The 13,279-nt window shown below is 40.3% G+C and overlaps 1 protein-coding gene across 4 annotated transcripts in view; it reads left to right on the top strand.

Annotated features, from left to right (window-relative positions):
• The window catches only part of Dmxl2 (Dmx like 2), a 122,147-nt gene extending 110,778 nt beyond the window's left edge, over positions 1-11,369 (top strand). For all 4 annotated transcript variants that reach the window (XM_041638391.1, XM_041638393.1, XM_041638389.1 and 1 more), the window contains 8 exons: positions 732-870; positions 1,642-1,702; positions 1,803-1,930; positions 2,433-2,510; positions 5,672-5,763; positions 6,384-6,436; positions 8,763-8,980; positions 9,830-11,369. In XM_041638391.1, the coding sequence (XP_041494325.1) occupies positions 732-870; positions 1,642-1,702; positions 1,803-1,930; positions 2,433-2,510; positions 5,672-5,763; positions 6,384-6,436; positions 8,763-8,980; positions 9,830-10,039 (979 nt within the window). In that variant the 3' untranslated portion in view covers positions 10,040-11,369. The remainder of the gene's footprint in view (positions 1-731; positions 871-1,641; positions 1,703-1,802; positions 1,931-2,432; positions 2,511-5,671; positions 5,764-6,383; positions 6,437-8,762; positions 8,981-9,829) is intronic.
• The last annotated feature ends 1,910 nt before the right edge of the window (positions 11,370-13,279 follow it).

Below are 13,279 nucleotides of genomic sequence, written 5' to 3'. Positions count from 1 at the left end.
ACCATTGCTGTGCATATAAATCCTCACAGAGGATTAAAATACTTGTTCTAATTTTGCAGCAATAAAGCTGCTCACACAGATAATATATTAGTCTGAATTTAAATTTTGTTTGAAGGGGGAAAATTCTAGTATTAATATTGACTAGATTAAGATTTGTGCCTTAGTTGTTTGTTTTGCTTTTTTTTTTTTTTTGAGACAGAGTTTCTCTGTATTGCCTTGACTGTCCTGAAGCTTGCTTTGTAGACCAGGCTGGCCTCAAACTCACAGAAATTCACCTGCCTCTGCATCCCGAGTGCTGGGATTAAAGTTGTATGCCACCATTGCCCAACTCTGTGTCTAAGTTTTTAATCAATGGATATTTATTCTATTTTTTAAATAATAACTTAACTGCAAAAGAAAATTATTTGAAAAAAAGAAGTGCTGGGCAATGGTGGCACACTCTTAAGTTTGAGACCAGTCTGGTTGGTCTACAAACCAAGTTCCAGGATAGCCAGAGCTGTCATACAGAGAGACCCTGTCTTTAAAAAAAAAAAAAAGAAGAAGAAGAAGAAGAAAAGAAGATAAAGAGTAAAAAGGAAAAACGCTTACTAAATCTGTATCCTCAAGAAAAAAAAAACATTGTAAAAGAATCTTACATGATTGTATAAAATCTCTGTAGTTTGATTTGTATTGAGAGAGCAAAACTTTTTTTTTTTTTGAGAGCAAAACTTTTATGCAACTGTTTTCCACAGTTCAGATGATATTGATTACCGTGGTTCCACCACAACCCTATATCAGCCTGCTGCAGCCGCCCATGCTACAAGCCAGGTGCACCCACCTCCGTCTCTGCCATGGCTAGGCAGTGGGCAGACCAGTACTGGAGCTACCGTGGTATGTCTTATTTCTAGGCACATGTGGTGTCTGGGTATGGGTTCCTTAAGAAGTACATTGAAGTTACTTGACATAGAAATGGTCCTAAAGATGAGAATAACTGATTTACTTTGAGTTTCCCCAGTGTATGATTTTTTCATACATCAACCACAGGTCAGAATGGATGTTATTATCCCTCAGTATCATTTTATAGATGAGCAAACTGAGACACAGAATAGTAAAGCAAAGTCAAAGAGGAGTTCATGTATATTTATGTTTGAAAATTGCCTCAGATTACTGAAGGCTAATTCTTCTTGGTCAGTAGTAAAGGAGCCCTATTCTTTCATGTTCTTCTCTGAAGAATATGGATACCAGCTGTGGTCAGTGGTGCATGCTTGTAGTCCTCACATTCAGGAGTTTGAGGTGGAAAGATTGCAACTTTGAGGCTAGCCTGGGTTACATAGCCAGATCCTATAGGAAGGGAGGGAGGGAGGGAGGGAGGGAGGGAGGGAGGAAGGAAGGAAGGAAGGAAAGAGAAAAACCAATCTGATTGTTCTCAGGGAAGGGGCAGTTGGATGAGAGTCCCTTTGTCACTAGAGGAAGCAGTCTGTAATGTCTTCACAGCGCAGGGCTGTACAGTGAGTGACAGCTTCTGTTTACACAGATGTGTGTTAGGTGTTCAGAGTCCTCTGCAGGGCTTATCCCAGTTAGTCTCTCATGGGAATTCCTCTGACACTTGTCCTTCCTCGTCCCTTCTGGACGTGCAGCTTAAACCTATCTTTCCTCTTAAAGCTCATGAAAAGGAACCTCCATAATGTGAAGAGAATGACTTCACACCCTGTCCACCAGTACTGTAAGTATCTTGTCATCGGAGGGTTTTAAGTGTCTTTTCTCGTTTTGAAGAAGGGAATTATTGAAAAGCTTCAGTTTCTTATCCCCCCTTCTTTGTTTAGATCTCACAGGTGCCCAGGATGGCAGTGTACGCATGTTTGAGTGGACACGACCTCAGCAACTTGTCTGTTTCCGTCAAGCTGGCAATGCAAGAGTTACTAGATTGTATTTTAACTCACAAGGCAACAAGGTTTGTTCCTGGGAGTTAGTGCTGAATACATCTAAAATAACTGTGAATACTGAGGATAAAATATTGATTAAAGCTGTATCAAAAAATTTTAAGGATCCTGGGGTTAAACTGAGTAGTCAGTTTATTAGATTTTGTTTATATAACCCTTTTTCCTACAATAGAAATACAAATCCACAAATCAGTCATTCATTTCAGCATGGTGTGAAAGAAAACTACTTCTGTCCCCAGTGCCGTTGACATCATCCAGCTTGCTGGAGTCTTAGGGACACCCAGTATCTCCCTCCCTCTGTTGTGGAGGCGTAGGGAAAGGCAGTGAAATAGGGTGTGGAGCTCACTTAGAAGGTGACAAGGAAGGCGGGATACTCAGACTTTGTGGGAAGCCCAGTGGGCTGTAGGAGGAGGTTTGTGAAGTGGGATCTGAGCAAGTCTCCTGTCTAGAGGTGATCTTACCTTTGGCAGGAATTCTGAGGATCTGTGTTTGATGTTCATGCCGTTCTTACAGTGTGGTGTTGCAGACGGAGAGGGTTTTCTGAGTATCTGGCAAGTTAACCAAACTGCATCGAATCCTAAGCCTTACATGGTAAGTGCCCTCACATTTCCAGAGTACGTGTAGAGAAAGAACATGGTGTTGGTGACGTGTGTCTGTCTTAGCAGTGTGTCTCAGTAGTGGTTCTGTGGGAAATGACAGTTCTGCCCAGCATGAGCAATCAGTCTTGCCTCAATCTGGATAGAAATTTCCAAACAACAACAAACTACTTTTGCTTTTTACCTTAACGGGCAACCTTAAAGGATTTTCCCTGTATGTGGTTCAGGTCGGAATACCTTTATAATGACACTTTTGTCCTTATTGGAAACAATTCTTTTTTTAAAAAAAAATAATGTTTTTATTCATGACAACTAAATTTTAGTTGTAGAATTTTATTAAGTACATAATTAAGATTCAGACAGGTTCTGAGCATGAACTTTCTTTAGAATTTTTCCTTCTAACCAGCTTGAACTCTAGCCCTAAAAGGTTACTTCACACATTTATCCATACTGTGTTAAACACCTGATGACACAGAGTGGTGTGGCCTAGGAGGGGAAGAGGATACTGTCCTGAGTGGGAATTAAACTTTTTTTATTAGATAAACTCATTTTGTTCTTATGTGTTTTGCCTGCATGCGTGACTGTGCTTCTCCAGAGGTCAGAAGAGGGCATGAGGTCCCTTGGAGCTGAAGGTAGAGATGGCTGTGAGGCACCACATGAGTGTCTGGAAGAGCTATGCAGGCTTCTGTCCCTGAGCTCTCTGTAGCTCCGAACCCTCTGCAGCCCTGGGTGGGACCTTTGGCATTAGATAAATAAATGGAGACTTAGACAGTCCGGAACTTTCTGGGTCCTTTCTAGAGTATCTAGATTTTTTTAAAAAAGTTTTTATTAAAACATCTTTTTCTTTTTCTTTTTTTTTTTTTGGTTTTTTCGAGACAAGGTTTCTCTGTGGTTTTGGAGCCTGTCCTGGAACTAGCTCTGTAGACCAGGCTGATTTCGAACTCACAGAGATCCGCCTGCCTCTGCCTCCCGAGTGCTGGGATTACAGGCGTGCGCCACCACCGCCCGGCTTAAAACATCTTTTTCATGCAATGTATTTTGATCATGTTTTTCCCCTAGCCATATATATATATATATATGTAAGAGATAAGAATATCCCTTGGATTAGTGCACTGCAGACTGCCATAATGTCTTCTCAGAAATGCGAGTGTTTTGTCTTCAGTCTGATGCGCTCATGCAGAATAATGTCCTGTTTATTTTTAAATACCTTGCATCCTCCACCTGGGCTCTCTCTCTGAAATTTCTCTACTCATCATCTGATATAGCAAGAAAGGAATACTTGGCTTAGTAGACAGTGTCCCACATTGCAGAGACTTCTTAGTAATCTTTTAGGGCAGGTTTAAACATGTAGACTTTGCGAAGGGCTACTTTTAAATGTGCATTTGTGATTGGCAAAGCTGGGGTGGACACAGGGAGCACAAAGGTGGCAGAAGTGGATTTTGTATTCAGACTGCACCACTGCCTAGGGTTAGCTGGACAAGTTAGAGTTTGCCTCCTCAGGTTACTGTTTACTGTGATTTATACTAGTATTTTTAAGTTTATCAAGGTATTCAAGGTTGTTATTACTAAAATTGTTTGAGCTCTTAATCTAATCAGCTGTCTTTGGTAAGTTCATATATTTAGTTTCTGGTGGGGTCTTTCTGCAGCCCAGGCTGACTTTCAAATCTTAGGCTCAAATGATTCTCCTGCCTCAACCTTCCAGTCTTTAGCATTTCAGCTGATGCTACAGATATCCATCATTGTGTCTATTAGTTCACATACTATAGTGCCCAGTTCTTTTCTTATAATTCAAAAAATATAATTTGTTTTTTGAGACAGGGTCTTTCTATGTAGCCATTGACTGGCTTGGAACTTGCTCTGTTGACAACCTGACCTCAAATTCAAAGAGATCTGTCTGATTCTGCCTCCTGGGTGCTAGGATTAAAAGTGTAAAGAAGCTACCATGCCTGATTAGAGATTATAACTTTTAAATCAGCATGCCTATCAACTCTTTCTAATTTTTAAATTATTGGATATTATCAAAGTAATTTGCAAATAAACTATTTTATTAAGAGTTTAGAAGTTGCCAGGTGTGGTAGCTCATACCTTTAATCCCAGCACTCAGAAGTCAGAGGCAGGTGAACGCAAGAGTTTCTCTGTGTAGCTGTGGTCTACAAAGCAAGTTCCAGGGCAGCCAGAGCTACACAGAGAAACTCTGTGTTGAAAAACCAAAAAAAAGAAAAGAGCTTAGAAGTTTTAGAGACTTACATAGGTTTATTTTTAATTTTTCTGAATTCTCAAATAGTTTAACACTTTCGAATATGAAATATATATAAATATATATTGGTTTTTCGAGACAAGGTTTCCCTGTGTAACAGTCCTACCTGTCCTGGAATTAGTTCTTGTAGACCAGGCTGACCTCAAACTCACAGGGATCCGCCTGCCTCTGCCTCCCGAGTGCTGGGATTAAAGGCGTGCATGTGCTACCACCACCTAGCTGAAAGATAATTTTAAACTATATTTACTGTCTTGTAATTTGACCTGCGAATTAGGAGCATGATCACAAACATAATGCTTCCTCCATTAGAAAAAAATGTTAGTAAGGTCAAATTGTTACAACTTCTCATACTTCATAGGCTCCAAACATAAATACTACCTTTAAAAATGGGAGAATTAGAAATGGGAGAGGCAGTCACCCCTAATTCATACTGAATTACTCAGTTTTGCACACTAAACGTTCCTCAAAGTGCTGTGCCTTGTCTTAAAAAGAAGGGAAAGTTGGCAATGCGGTCTCTAGGTGCCGTGTGGCCTGCAGGTTCTGAGGACTATGCACACAGTGCGTGTCTCCATTCTGAGGAAGAGAGTTAGGCTGTTTAGTCTGGAGGAGGCTGGTACTCAGGCCACCCTGTAGTGTGGACCTGCCCCACTCTTCCCTATCCAGACAGAGTTTGGGTTGGGTGTGGTTGTACAGCACTTGGGAAGCTGAGGATCATGAGTTTGAAGCAGCCTGAGATATGTATCAAGGTACTGTATCAAAATCAACAAAAATGAAAAATAAAATTTAAAAATACATATTCTCACTCATGAGTCTATTATGTTATAGGTGGGATGGTATTTGTATTATTTCAGTTGCTACTGGATTTTTAGATAACATTGGTTATATTTTGTTCTCTGTAGAGTTGGCAGTGCCACAGTAAGGCCACAAGTGACTTTGCCTTTATCACCTCTTCAAGTCTAGTTGCAACATCTGGACAGTCCAATGACAATAGGTAGGTTGCAGAAACAAAGGAAACAGAAAACTTTAGACACAAAATTATCTTTTCTAGAAAGTAATTATTTTTTTAAGTAGGAATTTTTTTAATCCAAGGATGTTTTACAAATCTTACAATGGTTTTACTTACCAGAAGGAAACAAAACAAAAATTTCTCCTAATATAGTCTATAGTAACGTATGTCATTTTTATACTGCAGTGATTTAGTCTTTAAAAAGCTATCATTATAAAGCACTAACAAGTATTTGGCATGCTAGCGTCATTATTAATTGCATTTCCCCTCACACTGTTTTCATTAGCTGCATGCTATGAATAGCACCTGTTCCCTCGAAGTGATTGTTTCCCCAGGATATAGAAGTACCCGTCCGAGGAAGTCATTTCCCAATTTCTGCAAAAGGGTGATAGAAAGAGAGGGGTTGGGGGTGCAGTGACAGGGACCTTGTGAAACAGATTGACACAAGTCAATAGTTTGGGAAGGGATAAGCTCTTAGAAGAGATAAACCACCCCCACTATAGTTGGAAATCTCAAATAAGTACAAATATTTTTCTTGACAAAATTTGTCCTTATTGATGGTTTTAGAGTAATTTTTTCTGATGTACTTTGTTATTTCTTTAAAGAAATGTATGCCTCTGGGACACACTAATATCACCTGGAAACAGCCTCATTCACGGTGAGTTAAGGTGTGATTTTTGACACTTTCTGAAGTGTAGTAATTGGAGCGGGGGGGGGGGGGGGCTGTGTTCCCAGCACCCCGGCCACCTGGCTAGCTTATGCCCCGAAATAATTACACGGACACTGTATTCTTTTAATCACTGCTTGGCCCATTTCTATCTAGCCTCTTCTAGGCTAACTCTCGCACCCGGACTAGCCCATTTCTAATATTCTATATAGCACTGCTAGGTGCGCTTACTGGGAAGATTCTAGCCTACGTCCATCCTGGGTCGGAGCTTCATCGCGTGTGTCTGCCCAGGAGCCGGGAGCATGGCGTCTCTCTGAGGCGTCTGCCCCCGAGAGGAGAGCTGTTGAGTCTGAGCTCACTTCCTCTTCCTCCCAGCATTCTGTTCTGTTTTCTCCACCCACCTGTGTTCTGACCTATGAGGGCCAGCCAAGCAGTTTCTTTATTTTTTTAACCAATGATATCAACAGATTGATATGTGACATTCCCGCATCACTGAAGAAATGCTCTCCAGGTCTGATCTGACTTCATGAACCTAGTGTGTGCTCATAGGCTGATATGGAGGATTGTGTGTAGAGAGAAGGGGTTATTTTGGCTAACGGGTTCAGCTCCTGCTTGTTTGTCCTGTGAGTCTGTGGCAGAGAAGGACTTCGTGGAGGAAACATGAAGTGGAGGAAGTTGCTCTCCTCGTGACTGCCCAGAATCAGAGGGGAGAAGAATTGGGATCCCCTTTAAGGAAATAACTCTCCAAACCTCCCTTCCTTCCATGAGACCCTCATCTCCTAAAAGCCCTGCTACTATCTAGTGGTGCCATAAGCCAGAAACACATGGAGACACTTATCAGACTGTAGGACAAGGACAGCTCCTTAGTTGTGACCAGGAGTGTTCGGGTGCATGAGGTTGAGTGTTCTTAGCCACAGGATCTTTGGATGAGGACAGCGTTATGCAGGGTGAATGCTTCTGGCTAGCGATGAGGTGAGGGGTGTACCGCTGAGGAGCCTGGGCTCCACCCCTGCTTCTGCAGCTGTGAGAAACACTTGAGATTCGCACGTGTGCAGCACACATTCATGAGGGCTAGTGTGCTGTTCCCATATTTGATGCTTCTCCATGCTGTGTATAAGGCACAGGATTTAGGACTTCTTTTTGTGTTCGTGTTTCATGTTGACATGATGGATAGAAATTGTTTTCTAGCCTTGCTTAGCATTTTACAGGGTTTCAGGAACTTCTGGACTTAAAAGATGGATGTACGTTAGTGGTTGTGCTTGTCCTTTTGTGACTGTGCAGAATATCTGACAAACCACTAAAAGAAGAAGAGTTGGTTTTGGTTAAGGGCTCCAGAGGCTTCTTCACGGTCTGCTGCCCATGTGTCCTGTGCTGTGATTCAAGATCACAGCAGAGAACACGTGATGACGCCGACCTCATCGTACCTCAGGGGAGACAGAAAGCAGAGCAAAAGGAAAGGCCATAGCAGACTGTGGTCCAAAGGAACATATCTCCTGTATCTGCCACCTCTCACAGTTTCCCAGCAATGCCATCGAATTATGTATCTCTCCATGTATAATCAAGAGCTGAAGCCAGAGCCCTCATGGTTGTCATCTCTTAGTGATTAGATTCCTTCCCAAGTATTTGGGGACAAATCCTCAACACATGAACCTTTTGGGAGACACTTTCTAAATAAATCAGAACACTTGAAATGAGTAGTGCATAGAATTCTAGCTTTTTTCCTTTCTCTGTATATTGGGCTCAGAGATTACACTGTGTCTATGTGAATATAGACAGTTAGCATTTACCAACATGTATCTGTCTACTTTCTCTTGTTTAATAAAAAGAAAAAAAAAGAAAAAAGGGGGGGTGTTAGAAGGTCAGCAAGGGTGGGTTTGAGGTGTCTGGGGGGTAAGTGGGCATTGTGACAACATGGCTTCTCCTTTGGCATGTTTAATTGTGATGTTTAACAGACATCCTTGCAGTTTAAGATGACACTTTTAAAATAAAATTCTCTCCTAACGATGACTCGAGCCCTACCACTCAATGGGAGAATCAGCAGAACCTGTAGGGGTTTATTTGGAGTTCACATTCTCTGTTGTAACTTTATTTTTAATTTTTTATTTTTAGTTTTTTGGTTTTCACTGGAAGGAAAAGATGCTCATTTTAAATGTTGAAGTGTACAAGTTGCTTTGTTACAATAAAACCAATGTGTACACACACAAAAAAAAGAAAAAAGTGCACTGTTAGCTTCTGTGTTTTTAAATGTGAGTTTAAACATCAGAACCAAAAGCTAGAAGTTGTTTTGGGAAAGTCTCTTGATGTTTTCTCTTTTCAGGTTTCACATGTCATGACCATGGTGCCACAGTACTTCAGTATGCCCCCAAACAACAGCTCCTGATCTCTGGGGGCAGGAAAGGGTACATCTGCATTTTTGACATCAGACAGAGGCAGCTGATGCATACCTTCCAGGCACATGACTCGGCTATTAAGGCTTTGGCTTTAGACCCTTGTGAGGAATACTTTACTACAGGTTCTGCTGAAGGCAATATAAAAGTAAGTAAACACGGGAGGTGGGAATGTGTTAGGTGTTAGTTCTGTAGGTGTTAGTCTGGCGAGACTGCTAGGAAAGAGGAAACACAGCCCTTGTACTCTGAAATGGAGGCCTTGTAAAGCCTTGTGATACCAGATGCCCTTGGTAGGCCACCCCCACCCCACCCAGCCCTTATTTACTTCTGTATGACTCTAAACCATCCTGCTTTGGAAATCCAGCTAATAATCAAATTCACTGGACTCTCAGGTTTTTATTCCTCTAAATCTGGAAGGGGCTGGAGTACGACCCAGTGGTAGAATATTGCTTACATCACACAATATTAACAAAAAAGACTGTTTTGAGTGGAATGCTTGAGGTTTGGTTTGGTTTTGTAATGATGCTCAGAACCCCATGGTGCTAGGCAAGCACTCACTAACAAGGATGCCACTAGCCCCAATTCGGCGGGTTTAATTAACTCATGGATACATTTAGCAAAATTAGTTTGGTACCTCAGAATTTTCTTCCTTTTCTCTACCTCTGTCCTCGGTATTCATAGCTGAAAGAATGTTTTCAGGTTCGTGATATAGTACCATATTTCTTTTGGTTTATATACCAAATGAAGGGATATGTGTATATATGTGTGAGAACTGTAAAACTGGAACAGAATGTGAGGAGAGAAATTTGGAAGAAGAAGCAGTAAGTCTAAGGATAGGCTGTGACTTATGGGAGTAGACTGTTAGGAAAGCAGCAGTCAGTAGGCAAGTGGACTTTGGTGTAATTACTTAAGCCATGGAACAGAAGTGAGGGCCATACTTTTAACTTTGGGTCTCTCATTTTAATGACTGACCATACTTACTTTCTTTTTAAACTAGGTGTGGAGATTGACAGGTCATGGCCTGATTCATTCATTTAAGAATGAACATGCTAAGCAGTCCATATTCCGGAACATTGGAGCTGGAGTCACGCAGATTGACATCAGCCAGGACAACAGACTGTTCTCCTGTGGTGCAGATGGCACACTGAAAACTAGGGTTCTTCCCAGTGCTTTTAACATCCCTAATAGAATTCTTGACATTCTGTAGTTTGAAAGATTGGGAGTTTACTTTTACATACCTCTCAGTTAAAAAATGTAATGCAAGAATTAGGCAGTTCTGCTTTCCAGGACACTGTTAACACTGAAAACAACACAGAGAATCTGTGGAATTTGAATCTGATGCAAGCTGGGCTTTACTCTACCTGAGCATTGCCTCCCCATGTTGGTAGAGTGCATGAACCTTGTCATAACACTGACATATTTAATAAAAAAATCAACCTTGTATTGTATGAAGGAAAGCTGTTCTTTATATCATGTAACAAACCTGATTCAGAAACACTTGAGGTTAGCTAACAGTAAGTTAAAATACTGAACAGGGCCTTTATACCAAATTGAGGAAGAAAACTTTGCTGATTCAGGTTGTTCTTCCTGTTCTCTTCATGGATGAAGCATGCCCGCTCTCTCCTTTGTTGAATGAAGGATAGTCATGAGGTGTTAGACGCTCTCGACCACCAGAAGCACTTCTTAACTGTGGAGCAATGCCCAGTCATTCTCGTTCTTTCCTGCTGAGTATTTTTTCCTGTTAGTGTTTATACTGAGCTAGTACTGTAACTTGCAAATGAGTGCAAATTTAAATGCAATGTTTTCCTCATGATTTGCACATTGACATTTTTTGGACTGCTAGTTTTTCTATTAAAATATTTGCCTTTATGTCAGGAATGTAATATGTTAGACATGCGTATTTGTAGTTAAGCAAAACATACTTTCTTAGTCCAGTTTAGTGCTTTTTCTTTTCATGTATTTAAAGTTAATAAGGCACATTTAAGACTATGTTGAAACTACATCAATAGATCATTTCATATCAATTAAATGAATGTTAGGCTTTTTGTGGCCAGTTGATGAGATTGGTGATATTATTTATTGCCACAGCCTATTGTATAAACTATGCAGAGTTAAATATTATTTGCTTGTAAAATATTAGCCAGTGTCATATTTTGATGTATTTCCTTCATTTTGACCAAAAGTATGTTGCAATATTGAAACCAGTGTCTGTGTGTGTTTAAGTGTTTACCAGCAAATTGTCTCATCTTATAATGAGAATGTTTAATACCCATGTGGTAAATAGTAAAACATAATGGTATAAAGCACCTTTCTCTGATGGCAATGTGGTACTCATGCTGTGAAATACATGTGTGTAAAAGAAAATGTTATCTGTTACAGTTTTGTTTTAGTTTGGCCTATTTAAGTAGACTGGTCTGGCATTCTTTGACACTGTTTTTAAGAATTAATTTTAATAAAATGATTAACTATTAGAGAAATTTTAAGCCCTTAAGCTATCTATTCATTCACACATATTCTATGGAACGTCATGTATACAAGAAGCAGTTCTAGTGAGATGGAGATGAGAGTTGAGTTGCTGCTGTCTTCACAGATCCTTGTCTGGACAGATTTAGTTTATTGAAGGAAGTGTAATTGGTGGTAATGCTGGCCAAGGGACTGTGCAGGGAATCGTGCTTCTGTGTTTGGAAGGAAGAGAATGTTAAACACACAGAAACATAGACTTGACAAAAACATGGGGGTAAATATTCACCTACTATAAAGTACCACACTTTAGACTACTACAGCCCGTATATGCTGCACTGTCTTTGTGTATAACATAATAAGATAATGGAAGTGTTCTGCAAGACCCTCAAAGGTAATAGATTTGCCTTTTAAAAATTGATGTCGGCGGTTTGATTTGAACTTGTCCTTTATAGTAACCTGCCATTTGTTACACTCTAAAATTATCAAAATAGACTTAAAAACAGTTTGATGTTTATGGATTTTGGTTTTTTCTTTCTTTTAGTTAGGTTTGTTGATAAAACAAATACCAGGGTAACCCATTGGATCTTTGTTCTAGTTTTTTTTTTTTTTTTTTCCTGTAGCAGTGATAAATACCATAACCAAAGGAAAGGGTTTACTGTAGCATTCAGGTTACAGTCTGTCATTGAGCGAAGCCAGAGCAGGAACTCCAGGCAGGAGCTTTAACCAAAAGTCTCAGAAGAATGCTGCTTTGGCTTATGTCCAGCTGCCTGCCTGGGGACGGCACTGCCCCTGCTCAAAGGACTTGATATTAACGATCAGGAAATACCCTATAGACATGCCCACATGTCCTGGCTGCCTGGCTAGCTTATGCCCCAAAATAACGACACACAAACTGTATTCATATAAGCACTGCTTGGCCCGTTAGCTCTAGCTTCTTACTGGCTCATTCTTACATCTTGATTACCCATTTCTATTAATGTGTGTAGCACCCCAAGGTGCGCTTACCGGGAAGATTCTAGCCTACGTCCATCCTGGGTCGGAGCTTCATCGTGTCTGCCCTGGAGAAGAGCTGCATCGCGTCTGAGCTCACTTCCTCTTCCTCCCAGCATTCTGTTCTGTTTACTCCACCCACCTATGTTCTAACCTATGAGGCCAAGCAGTTTCTTTATTAATTAAGCAATGACCTTCCTCCATCAATCCTATAGCACATCATAGTTAAAACACTGAAATATATAGAATAAGGAAAATACATTAAAAGCTTCGAAAGAAAACAACAAGTCACGTATAGAAGAAAACCCACCAGAGAATAACACCTAATTTCTCAGTGGAAACTGGTAGCCAGGAGAGTTTGGAACACTGAACTCCAAGTTCTAAAAGGCCACAACTGCCAACCCAGACCTAACAAAACTGTATGCCATAGTTGAAGGGGAAAAATGATACAAACAGCTTAAAAGGTTCCTACCCAACAACAAAAATGCTAAACAGAGTAATGGAAGCAATATTTTGAATTGAAAAGAGGGATAAGCTCAGCCAAAGCAACTTAAAGAAAAAACAATTAAATGAAATACAAATTGCAAGAACACAAACCAGCAAAATAGTAACAGAATGAGTGCATTATGCACAAAACTTTCAATAATAACTCCAAATATTGATAGTCTCAACTCTTCGATCAAAAGACACAGGCTAGCTGGGCATGGTGGCCCACTTCCCTAACACTCAGACACTGAGGCAGATGTATCTTTATGCGTTCAAGCTACATAGTGAGACCTTACCTTGCCTCCCCCCCCCCAAAAAAAAGATGAATTAAGAAAAATCAGAAAAACAAAATTCCGTATGTCTGTCGTCTACAAGAAACTCAGTTTAGCTTTAAAGATAGGCAAATCCCACCTTAAAGGGAACAGAAGGAAAAGTTAATTTTTCAAACAAACATGATCAAGAAGCAAGCTGGAATTGCCATCCTATTATTTGACAAAATATACTTCAA

This window comes from Microtus oregoni, unplaced genomic scaffold (genome assembly GCF_018167655.1).
Source record: "Microtus oregoni isolate MIOR12 unplaced genomic scaffold, Mior012 000055F_ref0000237, whole genome shotgun sequence".
Lineage (NCBI taxonomy): Eukaryota > Metazoa > Chordata > Mammalia > Rodentia > Cricetidae > Microtus > Microtus oregoni.
The sequence above is the reverse complement of the archived record's forward strand: the minus strand, read 5'-3'. Positions and strand labels throughout refer to the sequence as shown.